This window comes from Callionymus lyra, chromosome 12 (assembly GCF_982586985.1).
Source record: "Callionymus lyra chromosome 12, fCalLyr1.hap1.1, whole genome shotgun sequence".
Taxonomy (NCBI): Eukaryota; Metazoa; Chordata; class Actinopteri; order Syngnathiformes; family Callionymidae; genus Callionymus; species Callionymus lyra.
Genome location: NC_141829.1, coordinates 7,201,446 through 7,224,710, shown reverse-complemented (window position 1 = coordinate 7,224,710; position 23,265 = coordinate 7,201,446). Strand labels below are relative to the sequence as shown.

Here is a 23,265-nt window from a genome sequence, read left to right as displayed (position 1 = left end):
GTTAGAAACAAGTTTATTCATTTTATATAAAGTGTGTATTTACGTCAACAACGTTGTGAGAAACAAGAGTTTATTCATTTTATATAAAGTGTGTATTTACGTCAACAACGTTGTAAGAAACAAGTTTATTCATTTTATATAGTGTGTATTTACGTCAACAACGTTGTGAGAAACAAGAGTTTATTCATTTTATATAAAGTGTGTATTTACGTCAACAACGTTGTTAGAAACAAGTTTATTCATTTTATATAAAGTGTGTATTTACGTCAACAACGTTGTGAGAAACAAGAGTTTATTCATTTTATATAAAGTGTGTATTTACGTCAACAACGTTGTTAGAAACAAGTTTATTCATTTTATATAAAGTGTGTATTTACGTCAACAACGTTGTGAGAAACAAGAGTTTATTCATTTTATATAAAGTGTGTATTTACGTCAACAACGTTGTGAGAAACAAGAGTTTATTCATTTTATATAAAGTGTGTATTTACGTCAACAACGTTGTGAGAAACAAGAGTTTATTCATTTTATATAAAGTGTGTATTTACGTCAACAACGTTGTGAGAAACAAGTTTATTCATTTTATATAAAGTGTGTATTTACGTCAACAACGTTGTGAGAAACAAGAGTTTATTCATTTTATATAAAGTGTGTATTTACGTCAACAACGTTGTGAGAAACAAGAGTTTATTCATTTTATATAAAGTGTGTATTTACGTCAACAACGTTGTGAGAAACAAGAGTTTATTCATTTTATATAAAGTGTGTATTTACGCCAACAACGTTGTGAGAAACAAGAGTTTATTCATTTTATATAAAGTGTGTATTTACGTCAACAACATCATGAGAAACAAGAGTTTATTGAACGACGAACAAGATCAAGCGATGCTGAGGATCATTCTCTCTCTCCTCCTCCTCTTCCTCTTCTTCTCCTTCAGTTGTCCGGTGGTGTCGGCGAAGAACATCACGTCTTCTCGAGCCTCCACCTCGCGCTGCAGGAAGCTGAGGGCGGCGCCGTTGAAGCCCATCACGTCCTGCAGAACGAAGACGAGGTCAAGACACGTTCTACTCTGGTGACTCCAGGTGTCATCTACTCACTCGGATCTCCTGGACTTTACTGAGGGTGTTCGTGCGCAGCTGGTCCATGACGGGCAGAAGCATCTGGTTGCTGGAGATCTGACCGAAGTGGATCCTGGTGAGAAAATTACCATGGTTTCAAACTCGCAACCTTGAGCAACTGATGTTGTTTAGAAGGAACAAGAAAAAAAAAATGTATCTGCCAATCAAATGAGGTCTGAATCGGCAGATCTGTTGTGTGGAGTCCCTCAAGGTTCTGTTCTGGGTCCTTTATTGTTTTTGCTGTACTTGATTCCCCTCGGTAAAATCATTCAGAGATTTCCTGATGTTTCTTATCATATTTTTGCTGATAACATCCAGCTCTACTGCTCTGTTGATCCAACTGAGCCCCAGAAGCTGAACTTAGTCAATTGTTTGCTAGAAATCAAACAATGAGTGAAAACACTTTACAGCTAAATGTGGACAAAACTGAAACTCTGGTGATTGCTCCTGATGATAAGATTCCAGGGTTGAGTCAGTACTTGGGTGACTTAGGTCAGTCTGTCAAACTGAGCCTGAGAAACCTGGGTGTTGTATTTGATAAAGACATGTCTCTTGTTCAACACTGAAGAAAACTGACCAGAAACTGTTTCAACTGAGAAAAATCTCTAAACTTAGGAAAATGTTGTCGGAACATGATCTGGAGCTTGTAATCCATGCGTTTGTTTCTTCTCGTCTGGACTATTGTAACAGTTTGTTTTCATGTCTTAACAAGAAGGATGTGTCTCGTCTGCAGTTGATTCAAAACTCTGCAGCGAGAATTTTGAGCCGCTCTAGTAGAAGAACTCACATTTCTCTGATCCTTCAAACTCTTTACTGGCTTCCAGTTTCTTTCAGGATCATTTTAAAATTCTGGTTCTTACTTTCAGATCTATTCATGGTCAGACCTTCCATCAGTGATCTGATCCAGACTTACACCCCAGCTCGGGCTCTGAGGTCTGTGGATCAGAATCTACTGATGGTTCCTGAACACGGTTCAGGACCAGAGGAGAGAAATCCTTCCAGACTGTTGCTCCTAAGCTTTGGAACCATCTCTGTGTTTGATGATCTACTGACTCCTTCAAGAAACATCTGAAGACATTTTTATTTGTTCAGGCTTTTCCTTGATTTTCTGGAACTCCTGTTGTGTTATCAGTTTTATCTTGACCTTTAAAGTATATACTTTATTGAGTATTGTTTTGATTGTTTAAGCGCTTTGTGACCCTGGTCTGGAAAAGCCAAAAAAAATTACTTACTTACTTACCAAAGGAACAAAACAAAAAAAACGAACATTCAGAGTTAAACTAATCGTAGATCATCAAATACACTTTTTAGTCGTGTAGTGATGTGAGGACGAGAGGATACAGTGATGACTGAGGACGAGGGGATACAGTGATGACTGAGGACGAGAGGATACAGTGATGACTGAGGACAAGAGGATACAGTGATGACTGAGGACGAGAGGATACAGTGACTCCAGCATTTTTTAAAGCTGATGTTTGGACATATTTTGGTTTGAAAAAAAATGAAATCAGTTACGACTTCGTCAAGAGTCATGTGGTCTGTAAATACTACAACACCAGAGTCAAGTACTGGACAATACTACACATATATACTTGTTACTACACTATCACAACACCAGAGTCAAGTACTGGACAATACTACACATATATATTTGTTACATCACTATCACAACACCAGAGTCAAGTACTGGACAATACTACACATATATACTTGTTACTACACTATCACAACACCAGAGTCAAGTACTGGACAATACTACACATATATATTTGTTGCTACACTATCACAACACCAGAGTCAAGTACTGGACAATACTACACATATATACTTGTTACTACACTATCACAACACCAAAATCAAGTGCTGGACAATACTACATATATATCCTTGTTACTACACTATCACAACACCAGAGTCAAGTACTGGACAATACTACACATATATATTTGTTACATCACTATCACAACACCAGAGTCAAGTACTGGACAATACTACACATATATACTTGTTACTACACTATCACAACACCAGAGTCAAGTACTGGACAATACTACACATATATACTTGTTACTACACTATCACAACACCAGAGTCAAGTACTGGACAATACTACACATATATACTTGTTACTACACTATCACAACACCAGAGTCAAGTACTGGACAATACTACATATATATCCTTGTTACTACACTATCACAACACCAGAGTCAAGTACTGGACAATACTACACATATATACTTGTTACTACACTATCACAACACCAGAGTCAAGTACTGGACAATACTACACATATATACTTGTTACTACACTATCACAACACCAGAGTCAAGTACTGGACAATACTACATATATATCCTTGTTACTACACTATCACAACACCAGAGTCAAGTACTGGACAATACTACACATATATCCTGGTTACTACAGTATTACTATATATCGTATCATCAGAGTCCTGACACACAGTCCTGGCGATCGTCACTAAATAATACCTACTTGAGCAGGAAGAACATGCAGCGACAGACCAGCTCCACGTCCAGACCCTCCTGGATGTATCGGTTGAACAGGGTCAGCAGGTCGGGCACGTATGGAAAAGGTAGAACCAGCAGAGACACTTCCAGCTCACTGTAGGTTCAACACACGTCGTCACAGAGAAGCTTGAGAAACATCGTCGTACGTTACCTTGATCGGACCTTCTTGATGACGTCCAACACGTAACGCTCTCGCTGTGGGAGCAGAAATCAGTGAGTCGACTCCAGACCTTCAGTCCAGACTTGAATTTACATTGTACTTATCTTGTATTTACGTTGTACTTATCTTGTATTTACATTTGAATTACGTTGAAATTATATTGTATTTACATTGTATTTACGTTATACTTATCTTGTATTTACATTTAAATAACTTTGAAATTATATTGTATTTAAATTGTATTTACGTTATACTTATCTTGTATTTACATTGTACTTATCTTGTATTTACATTTGAATTACGTTGAAATTATATTCTATTTACGTTGTATTTACATTGTAATATATGTTGTATTTACATTGTACTTTTCTTGTGTATACTTTGTATTTATGTTGTAGTTATGTTGTATTTACATTTAATTTACATTGTATTTGTCTTGAATTTACATTGTATTTGTCTTCTGTATCGGTTGTATTTATCTTGTACTTAAGGTTGTTTATACGCTGTACTTATCATAACGTTGTATTCAACTTGTATATACGTAGTACTTATCTTGTAATCACGTTGTAGTTACCTTGTATTTACATTTGAATTACGTTGTTATAATCTTGTATTTACGTTGTACTTATCTTGTTTTAACGTTGTACTCATCTTGACTTAACGTTGCATTTACATTTTATTTATGCTGTACTTATCTTGTAATCATGTTGTAGTTACCTTGTATTTACATTGCAATTACGTTGTATTTACATTGTAATTAACTTGTTATTATTATATTTACGTTGTACTCGTCTTGTCTTAACGTTGTTTTTACAATTTATTTACGCTGTACTTATCTTGTAATCACGTTGTTGTTACCTTGTATTAACACTTTATTTACGTTGTACTTATCTTGTCTTAACGTTGTACTCGTCTTAACGTTGTATTTACATTTTATTTACGCTGTACTTATCTTGTAATCACATTGTAGTTACCTTGTATTTACATTTTATTTACGTTGTCATTATCATATATTTACGTTGTAATTATCATATATTTACGTTGTAATTATCTTGTATTTATGTTGTACTCACCGACACGTTTCCAAAGGCCACGAGAATAGGGTTAGGTTTTGGTGGCGGGATCTGACCAGAAGAAATACAAGGGTTCAAGTTAATACAGGTAGATATAAAGGAGGGGTAGGTGTTCCTCAAAACGTTGCATCATTTTTCACAGAGAACAAGGAGGCGACGTTTTCTGTAACGACTGTTTGAATTCTGACCAGTCGTGACTCTTGTGTTTACAAATCTAGCTCAAGTTGTTGTGCTCCGACTGTAACGATCCTCACCTGTTTCCCGGCTCTCTCGCAGGCGAGCCTGTGCTCCTCCATCTTCTTTCCTTCTTCTCTGTACAACTCCAGAGCCTCCATGATGCGCTCGGCCTGAACAGCAAGAACATAGAGATTCATGTGATGAAGAAATTAAACGTATGTAGACGAAAAATATTATTTTAAGATAAATACATGTCGAATCATTTTATTTTATTAAAAAAAAGTAAAAGAATTTACTGATTATTTATTTTTATTTTTAAGACTTAATCAAGTCTTAAAATAGAGAATATCAGCAATAATTTCAAGAAAAAAATAATTTAAATGGACGAATATTGTTTGTTTTTATTAAAAGAAGAAAAAATGCTTTGAAATTGATCACAAAAACATTTCTTTTAAGAAATATATGAAAGAATTTAACTAGAATTTTTTTTTTCTTATTAAAGAAAACCATCTTAGACTTGAGGACCAAAACAAATAATTACATTTAAGAAGAAAAATGACTTCAAATGTAAGAATAAAGTCTTGAAATGAGAAACAAATGTTTTTATAGGTAGAAAAGGAAGAATTTAACTAGTAATTATTTATTTATTAAATAAAAAGTAAACAAACATCATTTATTATAATCACTTGTTTAAGAAACGTTCTTAAAATAATATTTTTATTTATTATGAAGAAGACAAAATGTGTTAAAATGATCACTAACATTATAAAAGAAGAATTGATCTAGTATTTTTTTTTTTTTTATTATTTATTAGAAAATGTCTGAAAATTGATAAACATCAACAATAATTAATTTTCTCTTAAAAGGAAAAAAGTTCTTATAATGTAAAATATCACTATTTTTTAAACACATATTCTTTTACAATGTAAGATTTTTTTTTTATGTAAAATGTCTTGAAATTAGAGAAAAGCACTAATGTTTTTATAAAAAAGAAAATAATTAAAATGTGTTTTTTTAATTGAGAAAATCACTAATAATTAAACAAAATTGTTGTCTAAACAAAATGTAAGAATATCATTTATAATTGTATTTTATTAAAGAAAGAAAGATTGTTTATGAAGAAAAATGTTTTATAATCTTAATATTAAGAGAATATCACTAATGTTTGTAAAGAAAAGAAAATCCAAGAATTGAACTAGTATTTATTTATTTTTATTAAACTCTTAAAATTGACCAAAATCACTAATAATGTCTTTGTTTTTAAGAAAAAAGTCTTGAAATCGAATTATATTAAATGTATTTTATTTTAAATAAAAAAAGTCTTCAATAGAATAAAATCACTAACAAATGTATTTTTCAAAAGAGAAGACACTAATAGATAATAACCAAATAAATATGGTTTAAATATGTTATTTATAATAAAACAATAACATAAATGAAGCAAACTTTCAAACTCACAGCTCTGATTGTTTCCACTGTTTTCTTGGCAGCTGGTGCAGCTTCTGCTTGAGTCTCTCCAGGAACCTGCACAACATCTCACTTATTATTATTATTATTATTATTATTATAATTATTATTATTTAATGTCTCGTTACCACAGGCGCGTCTCCTTTGGCCAGACTCTCCTCGAACTCGGCCTCTCGCTCCTGCAGACACGAGTCTTCATGAACACAAGATAAACCAACATAACTCCGGCTCTAGTAAAGGACGACCAGACCATCTCTCTCTCCTCCTCCAGGACGATGGGTTCCCTCGTTCTCTCCCACAGTCGCAGAGACATGTCGTGCGACGAGGACACCATGTGGTCGCCGCTGGGACTGACGGACAGAGACCAGACCTCGCGATGGTGACCCTGAAGGTTTGGACCGACACACGGGTCAAGTTTAGGGGTTTAAAGAAATATATGGGGTTTTTTTTAATTCTCACCTCTAACGTCTGAACCAGTTCAAACTTGTCTGCGTCCCATTGTTTGATCTTCTTGTCTTTCCCGGCCGTGAAGAACAGATGCGTCTTCGGGAGGAACTGGAGGAACATGACACTGTGGAGAACAGGTTCGAAATATATTCAATATAGTGAAGGTTAAATAGGATTATACAAAAAAAGAAATGATATTTTAAAGGTTGTTAAGATACCAACAAACAACATGTTCCTCAAAAAGTCTTAAAAATAGAAGAATATCAACAAATACTTTTGTTTTTAACCATAAAAGAAGGTTTAAAATCATAGAATATCTATAGAATATAGTTTGATTCTATTAAAATAAATTAAGTCTTAAAATGGTAGAACACCACTAATTATATTATTTAAAAAAGAAAAAAAGTCTTATAATGGGAGAATGCCACTAATAATTGAAATGTTTTAAAGAAAAAAAGGGTTAAAATGGAAGGATATCGTGAGTCGTTTCATATTTTAAAAGGAAAAATGTTTTAAATGAAAGAAAATCATTTATAATTGTATTTTTAACAAGGAAAAGGGTTTAAAATGGAAAAAGAAAATCACTTATTATATTATTTCAAAGAAGAAAAAAACATTAATAATTATATTCATTATAGGATAAATTATTATTTAAAAAAAGGAACTATATTCTTGAAATGAAATATCACTTTTGTATTGAAAAAATAATATCACCTAAAATTGATTCTTTTTAGGTAGAAAAGTCTTAAAAAGGCAGAATATTTCTCATATTTTAGTTTTTAAGTAGAAAAATGTGTTATAATGTAAGAATATCACAAATACTTTTATTTGAAAAAAGGTGATGAAAAGGTCTTAAATTGGATGAATATCACTAATAATTTAGTTGTATTTTCTAAAGAAAATGTATTAAAATGACATCAAGAATGTATTAATTTTCAAAGAAGTATAAAAAGTCTTAATAATGATTTAACTTTTAGAGAAAATGTACCTGTCGTCGTGAGCAAACATGGATCGATGACAGTCGCCGAAGTCCAAACCCCAAATCTTCACGTTTCGATCAGCGGACCCTGTTGCAATGATCGTGCTGTCCTGTAGGGGGCAGAAGTCACTTTTAAAACGTTACAATTTATACTTTTACAGGTAAAAAAAAAGTGGAACAATGTTGACTTACGTGAGAAATGTCCAGACACAGCACCGGCAGCTTGTGACCGTACAGAGACAAGAAAAACTAAAACAGAAGAACGATTGTTTTAGTTTAGTTTGATTTAATTTCTCTGGAGGTTCTTCACCTTCAGCGAGTCGGCGTAGAAGACTTTGACAGTGCAGTCCAGCAGAGACACGGCCACCAGTCTCTGGTCCGGAGAGAACTTCACGCACAGAACGTCTTCCTCCAGCTGGAGCGTGCGAGTGTGTTTCAGCGTCAACCTCCTGATGGTGAAACGTATCAAACACAACTTTTAACTGAAAACACACTTAATTACATTGTAAAATATCATTAATTGGAATAAATCTGAGTTCATCCAAGTAAACTCTGTAATTAATTAATTAAAAACGTCAATCTTTGAACAGCAGTAAATACTACAAAGGTTTATGATTCTGAAATACTATAAATATATAATAGACTACAGTTCTTTATTGTTAACTAAACAATAAGTAAAACCTTTAACTATTTCTACTATGAGTATAAGTTTGCACCAACACTTACATTATTTTAAATGATAACAGGGAAGGAAGAGAAAAACTTAATTCTGTAGAACAATAAACATAAAATATCAAAACATGATTATTATTAGTTACTATTATTATTATTATTTATTACTATTATTAGTTAATTATTTAGTTAACCTTCAACTAAATACTTATGAACCAAAACAATCACTTGTATAATTCTTTTTTCTTTTTTTTTTTAATGAATAAAAAAACAAGAATAAAAATTACAACCAACATGTACATATATTTATATATTGTATAAATAATATTTTTTTATTTTTATAAATAGAGAATGTTTTATACATTTATAGTGTGATTCTAAAAATATATATATATATTTTTTTTAATACATTTGATTTTGTTTTATTATATAGTTGGTTTTCTTACACATTTAGATTTAATACATTTTAATTTTAATCAAATTTGGGTTTAATTGTGATTATAAAAAGTAAAAAAAATATTAATTGTAAAAATGTAAAAAGATATATATATATATATTTTTTATAAATAGAGAATGTTTTATATATTTATAGTGTGATTCTAAAAATATATATATATATTTTTTAAATACATTTTATTTAATTTTATCATATAAAAAAAACATTTTCTATATTTATATTTTGGAAACTGAGTTTGTGATTCTAAAAAGTAAAATAAATAAATAATAATAATTCATATTTTTAATACATTTGATTTGATTTGATTATTTAAACAAAAACATTTTCTATACTTATATTTTCTAGTTTAATTGTAATTGTAAAAAGTTGAAAACAATGAAAAATAAATAATAACTATAAATACAATTTATTATATTATTTGAACAAAAACAATAAGTAAATTATAATTAAAAACGTCAACATGGATCTATTATCCTGACGTCGGAGAATTGAACCCTCAACTCTAGAACCTACTTCTGACCGCTCCCTTCATCCTTGACCAGCTCAAAGTCCCAGAACTTCACGGTCTTGTCGGCGCCGCCCGTCACGAGGCCCCTCTGAAAACCACAACGCACCGCTGTAACAAACTTTATCGACAAAAGCCAAACGAACGGTGACGGCGCGTACCTGGTCCGGTGACAGGCACAGAGACCACAAGGATCCGCCGTGAGCGTCCACGGTCTCCAGCAGGACTCCTGAGGCCAGCTCGAAGATCTGCAGCTTCCCCGTCTGAGGAGAGACATCATGATTGACAGCTGAGGTGACGGACAGTTGGACGGCGAGTCCGTACTTTTGTTCCCAGGATGATCTGCCGGTCTCCGGGGACGAAGAGGGAGCAGAGCGCGTACTCGCAGGCCATGGTCCGGACCACCTGCAGCGTGGACCTGCACCAGGAAAGAACTGGTTCTTCACCCGTGTCCACTTTACTTTACACAAGTATTAAAAGACACCGAACCTGTTCCAGACTTTGACGGTGTCTCCGGACGCCGACAGCAGCGCCAGGTTGTCGGAGCTGAAGGCCAGAGTGCGGGCGTCGGTGCGATGACCCCCCAGGGTGAGGCGCGAGGTCTTGTTGGCGACCGGAGCCGCGTCCTGGGTCTTCAGGCTGTAGGTCTCGATGGTGTTGTTCTGCAGCAACAGCGCCACCTTCAGCTCGCCGCCGGCACATGACAGACAGTCCACCCACCTGAGGGTGAGTTTGGTTTTTAGTTCGGACGGAAGTCGAGACATTTAATTTTCTTTTTTTTATGTTTTTACATTTTAATAAAATAAATCAAAAAAATGTTATCCAATAATACCAATCATTTTCTAAATATACCAATTTTTAAATAATTTGCCCTTTAAACTCAATATAAATAACGATAAACATGACTTTTGTTTATTTAAAAATTAATCCTTTCCATATATAAATAATTGAATAAAAACTAATTTAACCTTTTATTTAGAAATGATTCAATTGTTAAATAAAAACCAATTCAACTTTTTATTTTAAAATTATTAAATAAAACAAATTAAATCTTTTTTCTAAATTAATCAATAAAAACAAATTCAAGCTTTTTTTATCAATAAAAAACAATTCATTATTTTATTTTTAAATGATTCAATAAAAACAAACTCAAACTTTTATTTTTTTAAATATTTAATCAAAACAAATTCAACCTTTTATTTTAAAATTATTAAAAAAAAAAAAAAAAATTCAACCTTTTACTTTTAAATTATTCAATAAAAACAAACTAAAACTTTTATATTTTTAATTATTTATTCAAAACAAATTCAACCTTTTACTTTTTTAATTATTTAATAAAAACAAATTCAACCTTTAATTGTTTTAATTATTCAATAAAAACAAATTCAACCTTCAATAACTAATGGTCAAATACAATTATTACTTAACGCTTATAAAACAAACATTTTCACAAAAAGGTTTCAACATAAACGTAAAATTAAATCATTCAATTCTCTGATGTTTGCGTCCATGAGTTGATGACGTCACTGACCTTATCTTGGCCGAAGCCTTGATGTTGCTCAGCTTCACGATCTCGTCCTTCAAGGTTCTCTTCACCTGCACTTCCTGCTGCGGGTCTGCGTCACCAGCGGCTCTACAGCAGAGGGCGCCAGAGAGCAGACAAGTTAGTGACGCACCTCAGTCGCGACGAGACTTAACGTGTTTGTCCAGATTTTTTTAATTCCATATGTTCTCATCAAACCTGATCAACAATGAACTTAACAATGAAGTTACGATTTATTTTGTTCATTTATTTATTGTAAATCTGTGGCTTCAGGATATTGAACCGTTTACTTATTTTAAATGATTATTTTTTATTGAAATATTGTATTTTTTTTTAAAGCATGGAGTTGTTTTTTTTAATAATCGAAAATATTTAAAAAATATTTATATACATTTTCCAAACTTATACATTATTGTAAAAATAGAATTTGACTTTCTAATACCAATAATTAAATAATATATATTTTAAATGTATTTTATTTTTTAAAGCATGGAGTTGTTTTTTTAATAATAGAATTTAAAAAATATTTATATACATTTTTCTTAATGAATACATTATTTTAAACATAGAGTTTGATTTTCTAATAACAATAATTTAATAATATATATTTTAAATGTATTTTTTATTTTTATTGAAATGTTTTGTTTTTTAAAGCATGGAGTTGTTTTTTTAATAATCGATTTATAAAAATATTTATATATATATATTTTCTAAATGAATACATTATTTAAAACATATAATTTAATTTTCTAATGTCAATAATTAAATAATATATATTTTAAATGTATTTTTTATTTTTATTTAAATGTTTTGTTTTTTTAAGCATGGAGTTGTTTTTTTTAATAATCAAATTTTAAAAATATTTATATACATTTTCTAAATTAATACATTATTGTAAACATAGAATCTAACTTTTTAATACCAATAATTAAAAAATAAATAATTTAAATGTATTTTTTATTTTTATTTAAATGTTTTGTTTTTTAAAGGATACAGTTTTTAGTTTTTTTAAATTCAACCCTGATCAAATACTGAAGTATTTTCTCCTACTTCGCCGCCTTCTTTCTCGCCTTCTTCATCTTCTTGTTCATGTTCTTCTGCACGTCCTCCTCGGACAGAACCGAGAACAGCTCCAGGACGGAGTCAGTTCCCTGCAAACGTCGGTGAAAACGAAACAATCATGAATTTGTATCCAGACGTCGGTGACGGTTGAAGGTTCAACGCTCACGTGGCAGGCGATGACTTGAGCTTTGGCGTCTGTGGCGAGAGACACGACTCGGGTTCTGGTCTCTCGGAGGATGGAACCGGCTTTAGAACACGTCAGAACCCTCTGAGGAAATGAACAAAAAACAAACGTTTAATCCTCATCTTCGTTATTAAAAAAAAACAATATTCAGTACAAAAACCTCTTCAGGACTTTCATCCATGCCGTCAGCATCCTCTTCATCGCCATCGGCTTCATCACGCAGGGGTTTCTTCACCTCAGGTTCTCCCTCCACACGTTCCTGAGCCAGAGTTACATTACAAGTGTATCTGAAGGACCAGCAGGTTCTACTCACCTCATCCAGGTATGTGATGTCCCAGGCTCTGAGCTCACTGTCGCCAGAACCTGTCAAGAGTCGGTTCTCCTCGTTCAACATCACCATCCCCCACACCTGCAGCAACGTTACACGAGTTGTTACCATGACTACAGTAGTCGCTTTAAGTAAATTAATAGAAGTTTTTTAAGAGACAAAGACCAATCACTCTCATCAAGTCATGGACATCAGTTTTAATTTGTTTTTAATCAAACACATTTTTGTTTTACATCAATTTGAAATATTACAATTTTCAACTATAATCCAACTATTTTCAACTATAATCAAACTATTTTCAACTATAATCAAACAATTTAACTGTAATCAAACAATTTTCAACTATAATCAAACAATTTTCAACTATAATCAAACAATTTTCAACTATAATCAAACAATTTTCAACTATAATCAAACAATTTAACTGTAATCAAACAATTTTCAACTATAATCAAACAATATTCAACTATAATCCAACTATTTTCAACTATAATCAAACAATTTTCAACTATAATCAAACAATTTCCAACTATAATCAAACAATTTTCAACTATAATCAAACTATTTTCAACTGTAATCAAACTATTTTCAAATATAAAATCGAACAATTTTCAACTATAATCAAACAATTTTCAACTATAATAAAACAATTTTCAACTATAATCAAACAATTTAACTGTAATCAAACAATTTTCAACTATAATCAAACAATTTTCAACTATAATCAAACTTTTTTCAACTATAATCAAATAATTTTCAACTATAATCAAACAATTTTCAACTATAATCAAACAATTTAACTGTAATCAAACAATTTTCAACTATAATCAAACAATTTTCAACAATAATCCAACTTTTTTCAACTATAATCAAACAATTTAACTATAATCAAACAATTTTCAACTATAATCAAACAATTTTCAACTATAATCAAACAATTTTCAACTATAATCAAACAATTTAACTATAATCAAACAATTTTCAACTATAATCAAACAATTTTCAACTATAATCCAACTTTTTTCAACTATAATCAAACAATTTTCAACTATAATCAAATACTTTTCAACTATAATCAAACAATTTTCAACTATAATCAAACAATTTTCAACTATAATCAAACAATTTTCAACTATAATCAAACAATGTTCAACTATAATCAACAATTTTCAACTATAATCAAACAATTTTCAACTATAATCAAACAATTTTCAACTATAATCAAACAATTTTCAACTATAATCAAACTATTTTCAACTATAATCAAACAATTTTAAACTATAATCAACAATTTTCAACTATAATCAAACAATTTTCAACTATAATCAAACAATTTTCAACTATAATTAAACAATTTTAAACTATAATCAACAATTTTCAACTATAATCAAACAATTTTCAACTATAATCAAACAATTTTCAACTATAATCCAACTATTTTCAACTATAATCAAACAATTTTCAACTATAATCAAACAATTTAACTGTAATCAAACAATTTTCAACTATAATCAAATAATTTTCAACTATAATCAAACAATTTTCAACTATAATCAAATAATTTTCAACTATAATCAAACAATTTTCAACTATAATCAAACAATTTTCAACTATAATCAAACAATTTTCAACTATAATCAAACAATGTTCAACTATAATCAACAATTTTCAACTATAATCAAACAATTTTCAACTATAATCAAACAATTTTCAACTATAATCAAACAATTTTCAACTATAATCAAACTATTTTCAACTATAATCAAACAATTTTAAACTATAATCAACAATTTTCAACTATAATCAAACAATTTTCAACTATAATCAAACAATTTTCAACTATAATTAAACAATTTTAAACTATAATCAACAATTTTCAACTATAATCAAACAATTTTCAACTATAATCAAACAATTTTCAACTATAATCCAACTATTTTCAACTATAATCAAACAATTTTCAACTATAATCAAACAATTTAACTGTAATCAAACAATTTTCAACTATAATCAAACAATTTTCAACTATAATCCAACTATTTTCAACTATAATGAAACAATTTCCAACTATAATGTAACAATTTCCAACTATAATCAAACTATTTTCAACTATAATCAAACTATTTTCAACTGTAATCAAACAATTTTCAAATATAAAATCGAACAATTTTCAACTATAATCAAACAATATTCAACTATAATCAAACAATTTTCAACTATAATCAAACAATATTCAACTATAATCAAACAATTTTCAACTATAATCAAACAATTTTCATCTGTAATCAAACAATTTTCAACTATAATAAAGTTGACATAAACTCAATGTCATTTCATACCAATTTAACATGATCATATTATAATTAACTTGTTACAGCACAAAAGTTGTTTCAACAAACAGGTCCATCTAGAAAGTCCAAGTATTACAACTGTGTATAATTCAAGCAATGATCCACTGATGCTAAATTTAGAGTCGCAGAAAAGCAGGTCTGGAAACAAAAGACTTGTCGCTCCTTCAAAGTGTTGACGCCCTGAGCGGCAACACTATGTTAAGTCTCTTGGTAAGCTGTCATGTATAAGAGTATTATGGGATGTCGGTGTCTCACCTCGCTGCGATGGCCGACCACGGTCTTGAAACAATGCTGCGTGTCCATGTCCCACCACTTGACGAAGCTGTCTTTGGAGCTGGACGAGAAAGAATGTGAAGATGGTTCAGTGGTTACTAGAGGAACTAGTTACTAGAGTAACTAACCAACCTGGTGACAAGAAGGCTTTTGTCTCTAAGAAACAATAACATGTTAAGATGATTCAAAAGCTACTAGAGTAACTAACCAGTAACTAGATTAACTAACCAGCCTGGGGACAAGAAGGTTTTCGACTCTCACAAACAATAGCATGTGAAGATGATTCAAAAGTTACTAGAGTAACTAACCAACCTGTTGACAAGAAGGTATTTGTCTCTCAGAAACAATGTGAAGATGATTCAATAGTTACTAAAGTAACTAACCAACCTGGTGACAAGAAGGTTCTTGTCTCTCAGAAACAATGTGAAGATGATTCAATAGTACCTTGAGTAACTAGTTACTAGAGTAACTAACCAACCTGGTTACAAGAAGGTTCTTGTCTCTCAGAAACAACATGTGAAGATGCTTCAATAGTTAATGGAGTAACTAACCAACCTGGTGACAAGAAGGTTCTTGTCTCTCAGAAACAATGTGAAGATGCTTCAATAGTTACTAGAGTAACTAACCAGTAACTAGATTAACTAACCAGCCTGGGGACAAGTAGGTTTTCGACTCTCACAAACAATAGCGTGTGAAGATGATTCAAAAGTTACTAGAGTAACTAACCAACCTGTTGACAAGAAGGTATTTGTCTCTCAGAAACAATGTGAATATGATTCAATAGTTACTAAAGTAACTAACCAACCTGGTGAAAAGAAGGTTTTTGTCTCTCAGAAACAATAACATGTGAAGATGCTTCAATAGTTAATGGAGTAACTAACCAACCTGGTGGCAAAAAGGTTCTTGTCTCTCAGAAACAATGTGAAGATGATTCAATAGTACCTTGAGTAACTAGTTACTAGAGTAACTAACCAACCTGGTGACAAGAAGATTCTTGTCTCTCAGAAACAATAACATGTGAAGATGCTTCAATAGTTAATGGAGTAACTAACCAACCTGGTGACAAGAAGGTTTTTGTCTCTCAGAAACAATAACATGTGAAGATGCTTCAATAGTTACTAGAGTAACTAACTAACCTGGTGACAAGAAGGTTCTTGTCTCTCAGAAACAATGTGAAGATGATTCAATAGTACCTTGAGTAACTAGTTACTAGAGTAACTAACCAACCTGGTTACAAGAAGGTTCTTGTCTCTCAGAAACAATAACATGTGAAGATGCTTCAATAGTAAATGGAGTAACTAACCAACCTGGTGACAAGAAGGTTCTTGTCTCTCAGAAACAATGTGAAGATGCTTCAATAGTTACTAGAGTAACTAACCAGTAACTAGATTAACTAACCAGCCTGGGGACAAGAAGGTTTTCGACTCTCACAAACAATAGCATGTGAAGATGATTCAAAAGTTACTAGAGTAACTAACTAACCTGGTGACAAGAAGGTTCTTGTCTCTCAGAAACAATGTGAAGATGATTCAATAGTACCTAGAGTAACTAGTTACTAGAGTAACTAACCAACCTGGTGACAAGAAGGTTCTTGTCTCTCAGAAACAATAACATGTGAAGATGCTTCAATAGTTAATGGAGTAACTAACCAACCTGGTGACAAGAAGGTCCTTTTCTCTCAGAAACAATGTGAAGATGATTCAATAGTTACTAGAGTAACTAACCAACGTGGTGACAAGAAGGTTCTTGTCTCTCAGAAACAATAACATGTGAAGATGCTTCAATAGTTAATGGAGTAACTAACCAACCTGGTGACAATAAGGTTCTTGTCTCTCAGAAACAATGTGAAGATGATTCAATAGTTACTAGAGTAACTAACCAACCTGGTGACAAGAAGGTTCTTGTCTCTCAGAATAAATAACATGTGCAGATGCTTTAATAGTTACTAGAGTAACTAACCTGGTGACAAGAAGGTTCTTGTCTCTCAGAAACAATGTGAAGATGCTTCAATAGTTACTAGAGTAACTAACTAACCTGGTGACAAGAAGGTTCTTGTCTCTCAGAAACAATGTGAAGATGATTCAATAGTTACTAGGGTAACTAACCAACCTGGTGGAAAAAAGGTTCTTGTCTCTCAGAAACAATGTGAAGATGATTCAATAGTTACTAGAGTAACTAACCAACCTGGTGACAAGAAGGTTCTTGTCTCTCAGAATAAATAACATGTGCAGATGCTTTAATAGTTACTAGAGTAACTAACCTGGTGACAAGAAGGTTCTTGTCTCTCAGAAACAATGTGAAGATGCTTCAATAGTTACTAGAGTAACTAACTAACCTGGTGACAAGAAAGTTCTTGTCTCTCAGAAACAATGTGAAGATGCTTCAATAGTTACTAGAGTAACTAACTAACCTGGTGACAAGAAGGTTCTTGTCTCTCAGAATAAATAACATGTGAAGATGCTTCAATAGTTAATGGAGTAACTAACCAACCTGGTGACAAGAAGGTTCTTGTCTCTCAGAAACAATGTGAAGATGATTCAATAGTTACTAGAGTAACTAACCAACCTGGTGACAAGAAGGTTCTTGTCTCTCAGAAACAATAACATGTGAAGATGCTTCAATAGTTAATGGAGTAACTAACCAACCTGGTGACAAGAAGGTTCTTGTCTCTCAGAAACAATGTGAAGATGATTCAATAGTTACTAGAGTAACTAACCAACCTGGTGACAAGAAGGTTCTTGTCTCTCAGAATAAATAACATGTGCAGATGCTTTAATAGTTACTAGAGTAACTAACCTGGTGACAAGAAGGTTCTTGTCTCTCAGAAACAATGTGAAGATGCTTCAATAGTTACTAGAGTAACTAACTAACCTGGTGACAAGAAGGTTCTTGTCTCTCAGAAACAATGTGAAGATGATTCAATAGTTACTAGGGTAACTAACCAACCTGGTGGAAAAAAGGTTCTTGTCTCTCAGAAACAATGTGAAGATGATTCAATAGTTACTAGAGTAACTAACCAACCTGGTGACAAGAAGGTTCTTGTCTCTCAGAATAAATAACATGTGCAGATGCTTTAATAGTTACTAGAGTAACTTACCTGGTGACAAGAAGGTTCTTGTCTCTCAGAAACAATGTGAAGATGCTTCAATAGTTACTAGAGTAACTAACTAACCTGGTGACAAGAAAGTTCTTGTCTCTCAGAAACAATGTGAAGATGCTTCAATAGTTACTAGAGTAACTAACTAACCTGGTGACAAGAAGGTTCTTGTCTCTCAGAATAAATAACGTGAAGATGCTTCAATAGTTAATGGAGTAACTAACCAACCTGGTGACAAGAAGGTTCTTGTCTCTCAGAAACAATGTGAAGATGATTCAATAGTTACTAGGGTAACTAACCAACCTGGTGGAAAAAAGGTTCTTGTCTCTCAGAAACAATGTGAAGATGATTCAATAGTTACTAGAGTAACTAACCAACCTGGTGACAAGAAGGTTCTTGTCTCTCAGAATAAATAACATGTGCAGATGCTTTAATAGTTACTAGAGTAACTAACCTGGTGACAAGAAGGTTCTTGTCTCTCAGAAACAATGTGAAGATGCTTCAATAGTTACTAGAGTAACTAACCAACCTGGTGACAAGAAGGTTCTTGTCTCTCAGAAACAATGTGAAGATGCTTCAATAGTTACTAGAGTAACTAACTAACCTGGTGACAAGAAGGTTCTTGTCTCTCAGAAACAATGTGAAGATGCTTCAATAGTTACTAGAGTAACTAACTAACCTGGTGACAAGAAGGTTCTTGTCTCTCAGAAACAATGTGAAGATGCTTCAATAGTTACTAGAGTAACTAACTAACCTGGTGACAAGAAGGTTCTTGTCTCTCAGAAACAAGGCCTGAGTGACGACGTCTTTATGTCCTTTGAGCCGGTAGAGTCCACACTCGTTGATGATGTCCCACACGATCACGTCCGTGTCCTGCACGAGAGTTCCTTCATGACAACTGTGTTTATTTTCAATGTCGTCAACTGACCTTTGACCCCGTGACCAGCCGGGCTCCCAGCGCGTCGTAGTGCATGACGGTCACGGCCGACTTGTGTCCGTTGAACGACACGCTGCTCTCGCCGCTGGCGAGGCTGAAGATCTTCACGGATCCGTCCTCGTAACCCACGGCGACGTGGGCGGCGTCGGGCGAGGCGCAGAGGAAGGTGACCTCGTGCTTCTGACCCTTGAGGATCAGCACCTGGTCGCGGAGGGCAGAGGTCAAGCAGACGAAATCCACAGCAGAGTCAAACTTCGACAACAACCTTCTCTCCTTTCCGCACATCCCAGACGAAGACGTGCTCGCAGGCTGCCACGGCAACGAAGCGACCCTTCTCTCCTCTCAGGGTCACGTAGCAGATGTTGGCCTTTTGGCTGCCGATGACCCCGAACACCGCGCTGGGCGCGTAACGCAGGTACTGCTTAGTTAAACCCATGACCAGCCTCGCAGGTGCAAACTCTGTCAGGGTGAAAAAATAACAATAGTTTTTCAACTATAATCAAACAATTTTCAACTATAATCAAACAATTTTCAACTATAATCAAACAATTTTCAACTATAATCAAACAATTTTCAACTATAAACAAACAATTTTCAACTATAATCAAACAATTTCAAACTATAATCAAACTATTTTCAACTATAATCAAACAATTTCAAACTATAATCTAACAATTTTCAACTAATAATCAAACTATTTTCAACTATAATCAAACAATTTCAAACTATAATCAAACCATTTTCAACTATAATCAAACAATTTTCAACTATAATCAAACAATTTCAAACTATAATCAAACTATTTTCAACTATAATCAAACAATTTCAAACTATAATCAAACAATTTCAAACTATAATCAAACTATTTTCAACTATAATCAAACAATTTCAAACTATAATCTAACAATTTTCAACTATAATCAATCTATTTTCAACTATAATCAAACAATTTTCAACTATAATCAAACAATTTTCAACTATAATCAAACAATTTCAAACTATAATCTAACAATTTTCAACTATAATCAAACTATTTTCAACTATAATCAAACAATTTTCAACTATAATCAAACAATTTTCAACTATAATCAAACAATTTTCAACTATAATCAAACAATTTCAAACTATAATCAAACAATTTTCAACTATAATCAAACAATTTCCAACTATAATCTAACAATTTTCAACTATAATCAAACTATTTTCAACTATAATCAAACAATTTCAAACTATAATTTAACAATTTCAAACTATAATCAAACTATTTTCAACTATAATCAAACAATTTTCAACTATAATCAAACAATTTTCAACTATAATCAAACAATTTCAAACTATAATCTAACAATTTTCAACTATAATCAAACAATTTTCAACTATAATCAAACAATTTTCAACTAAAATCAATCAAACAATTTTCAACTAAAATCAATCAAACAATTTTCAACTATAATCAAACAATTTCAAACTATAATCAAACAATTTTCAACTATAATCAATCAAACAATTTTCAACTATAATCAAACAATTTTCAACTATAATCAAACAATTTTCAACTATAATCAAACTATTTTCAATTATAATCAATCAAACAATTTTCAACTATAATCAAACAATTTTCAACTATAATCAATCAAACAATTTTCAACTATAATCAATCAAACAATTATCAACTATAATCAAACAATTTTCAACTATAATCAAACAATTTTCAACTATAATCAAACTATTTTCAATTATAATCAATCAAACAATTTTCAACTATAATCAAACAATTTTCAACTATAATCAATCAAACAATTTTCAACTATAATCAATCAAACAATTATCAACTATAATCAAACAATTTTCAACTACAATCAAACAATTTTAAACTATAATCAAACAATTTACTACTGAAATGGAACAATTTTCAGTATTATTAAGGTCGACCAGAAATGACTTCATTTTCACCGGTTCTAATAATCAATAACTTGTTATTGATCACAGGATACTTGTGTAACTGGAATCGTCTTTACAATATTAAATACTGGTTTAATGTGATTCGATTATTCTTTAATTTTTACAAGACAAAACACAAGATAAAAGCCTCACAATAGTCTTAAAACAACGAACTAATACAAACACGATCTCATAAACAGTATATTAGTTCGTGCTCGTTTTAAATCATGTTATGTTTACGAGAAAAATGTCCTTTTAAACCAAATAAAATGTTTTACTTATTTTACAAAACACGCTTGTGTGACGAGGGGGTGATTGTTTTGTGTTTCAAGAACACCCGAACTCGGAGCTTATGCCTGTGCGGCCACGGTTCCTATCCAACAAACTGTCTCCGCTCACCCGGGATCCCCTTTGAAGGGAAACGAGCGTAACCAACATCACCGCCGTGTTGCTATACCCACGTGGAGATATTTAGAGCCAAGTTTCGCGCAACTAACTGGATTTTGTGCATATTTACGGATACCCTACTAGTTAACAGGTGTTTAACGCATCTTCACTTGTTTCAAAAAGGTTAACTTTACGCAAATGATCTTGTTTTACCTTAGAAATGCTCTGTGTGGAAGAGTAGCGGTTGTGTTGGTGTCAGTGAGGCATCTCAGACATAACGAATCGAGAACAGATGAACAAGTACATCCAAGTTTAAAACTTTTATTTTTTATAGAAATCACACTCATCAATTTTAAATTATTTCAACGTGTCATTTAATGAATATGTTGCAATTTAAATTTTAAAAAAATTGTTAAATCGTTGTTTTTAACAGCACGGATCTAATCGATTGCTCTTGTCTAAATGGAAAGCGGAAGTGAATTCGTCAGGTGTTTATACTTATTTATATTATTAAAACATTACAATTCAATGTCATCATTATGCTTTATTTGAATCAAGTGATTCAAGAATCATGATTTTTTTATTTATTTAAACACAGATACAACAAAAAAAAATGTCAACGATCGTGTCAGCTGATATGGTTTATCAAGCTAATTCAATCGAGAACGCCAGTTCCGGAAATTGTAAATGCATTAAAACATCGTTTTTTTTCTTTCAAATACATCATCAATTTAAAATACATATATAGATAACAGAGTGTTTATCGTCCCCAAAAAATATTCTGTATTTAAAATACTAACCAGTATCGTAATCACAACCCATCGTTATTAATAACCGCTCATATTTTATGTATTAAAAATACATTTATTTCTTCAGGTTTTAAACAGTGTTGGCTAAACTATAAATAGCCACGTAATGAGGAAATGTACATTTTAAACGTTGTTTCATCGACGTCTTACACTGAAACGTTAAACCGGATCCTGCCGTGTGCACTCGCTTTGTTACGCTAGCGAGCTCCTAGCAGCTCTGCTACATGTGTAAACTAAACTCCTACATTTTTTGACGTCGTCTCTTTTATTCAGGATTAATTCGTTCATTGTCATGACAACAACGATGAGCGATAAGACTCCATCGATCTTAAGCTGACGTGCTTCGATATTTCCATCTTTTTTTTCCCCGACTGTCAAGGTGAGTAAATGTTCTTTAATGGTCAGAAGATCCGAACATGACAAACACAACAATATTTTCTCACCTTGACCTTCATGTTGACTTAGTTTCCTATGATTTTTTTACAGGTAAATCCTCAGTTTGTGACTTAAAACCACCTTAAATATCGTAGTTTAGCGTTTTAAGATTTAAACTGTTGTGTGTTTTATTTCTAACTCTTAGAACCTAATCTTAAAAAACAACAACACATTCTAAGAAGCTCGAGTTCCTCATGTTAGTTTCTCTAGTGTTGAAATTCCAAAACTTCCCACACTTGTCAATGTGCGTGTTTAAGCAAATATAGTTTATGTTTTTTTTACAATAGACATGTTTGCTGTTTTAACAAGATGTCAGTAAAAACATCAA

General features: G+C 32.1%; 2 protein-coding genes across 4 annotated transcripts in view; one reads left to right on the top strand and one right to left on the bottom strand.

The window, feature by feature from the left end:
* Window positions 1–785: 785 nt before the first annotated feature.
* Window positions 786–23,074, bottom strand: wdr3 (WD repeat domain 3). Of its 2 annotated transcripts, none has more exons than XM_087804040.1 (27): window positions 22,946–23,074; window positions 19,631–19,824; window positions 19,357–19,566; window positions 19,183–19,301; window positions 15,314–15,392; window positions 12,693–12,788; window positions 12,540–12,638; window positions 12,362–12,463; window positions 12,184–12,284; window positions 11,122–11,223; window positions 10,080–10,310; window positions 9,915–10,008; window positions 9,752–9,853; window positions 9,599–9,681; window positions 8,267–8,405; window positions 8,149–8,205; window positions 7,966–8,066; window positions 6,990–7,101; window positions 6,781–6,915; window positions 6,659–6,709; window positions 6,522–6,587; window positions 5,141–5,233; window positions 4,887–4,937; window positions 3,805–3,848; window positions 3,619–3,747; window positions 1,099–1,192; window positions 786–1,034 (listed from the first exon to the last, which is right to left on the bottom strand). In XM_087804040.1, exons 2-27 carry the CDS (start codon window positions 19,799–19,801, stop codon window positions 879–881), a joined length of 2,817 nt encoding a protein of 938 aa, XP_087660166.1. In that variant the 5' UTR covers window positions 19,802–19,824; window positions 22,946–23,074; the 3' UTR covers window positions 786–878. The 2 variants fall into 2 exon arrangements, with proteins under 2 accessions (XP_087660166.1, XP_087660165.1); XM_087804039.1 differs by lacking the exon at window positions 22,946–23,074 and adding an exon at window positions 21,907–21,960.
* Window positions 22,696–23,265, top strand: part of gdap2 (ganglioside induced differentiation associated protein 2) — a 32,329-nt gene continuing 31,759 nt past the window's right edge. For both annotated transcript variants that reach the window (XM_087804042.1, XM_087804041.1), the window contains exon 1: window positions 22,696–22,881. The gene's annotated coding sequence lies outside the window, so the exon portion shown is untranslated. The remainder of the gene's footprint in view (window positions 22,882–23,265) is intronic.

Excerpts from the sequence above, each read along its gene's own strand:
- wdr3 (XM_087804040.1), bottom strand. The coding sequence starts at position 19,801 with ATGGGTTTAACTAAGCAGTACCTGCGTTACGCGCCCAGCGCGGTGTTC. Across the intron at positions 6,710-6,780 it reads TGGAGGAGGAGAGAGAGATG|GAGCGAGAGGCCGAGTTCGA; the intron begins GTCTGGTCGTCC and ends TCGTGTCTGCAG. Across the intron at positions 3,849-4,886 it reads TGGCCTTTGGAAACGTGTCG|CGAGAGCGTTACGTGTTGGA; the intron begins GTGAGTACAACA and ends CTGCTCCCACAG.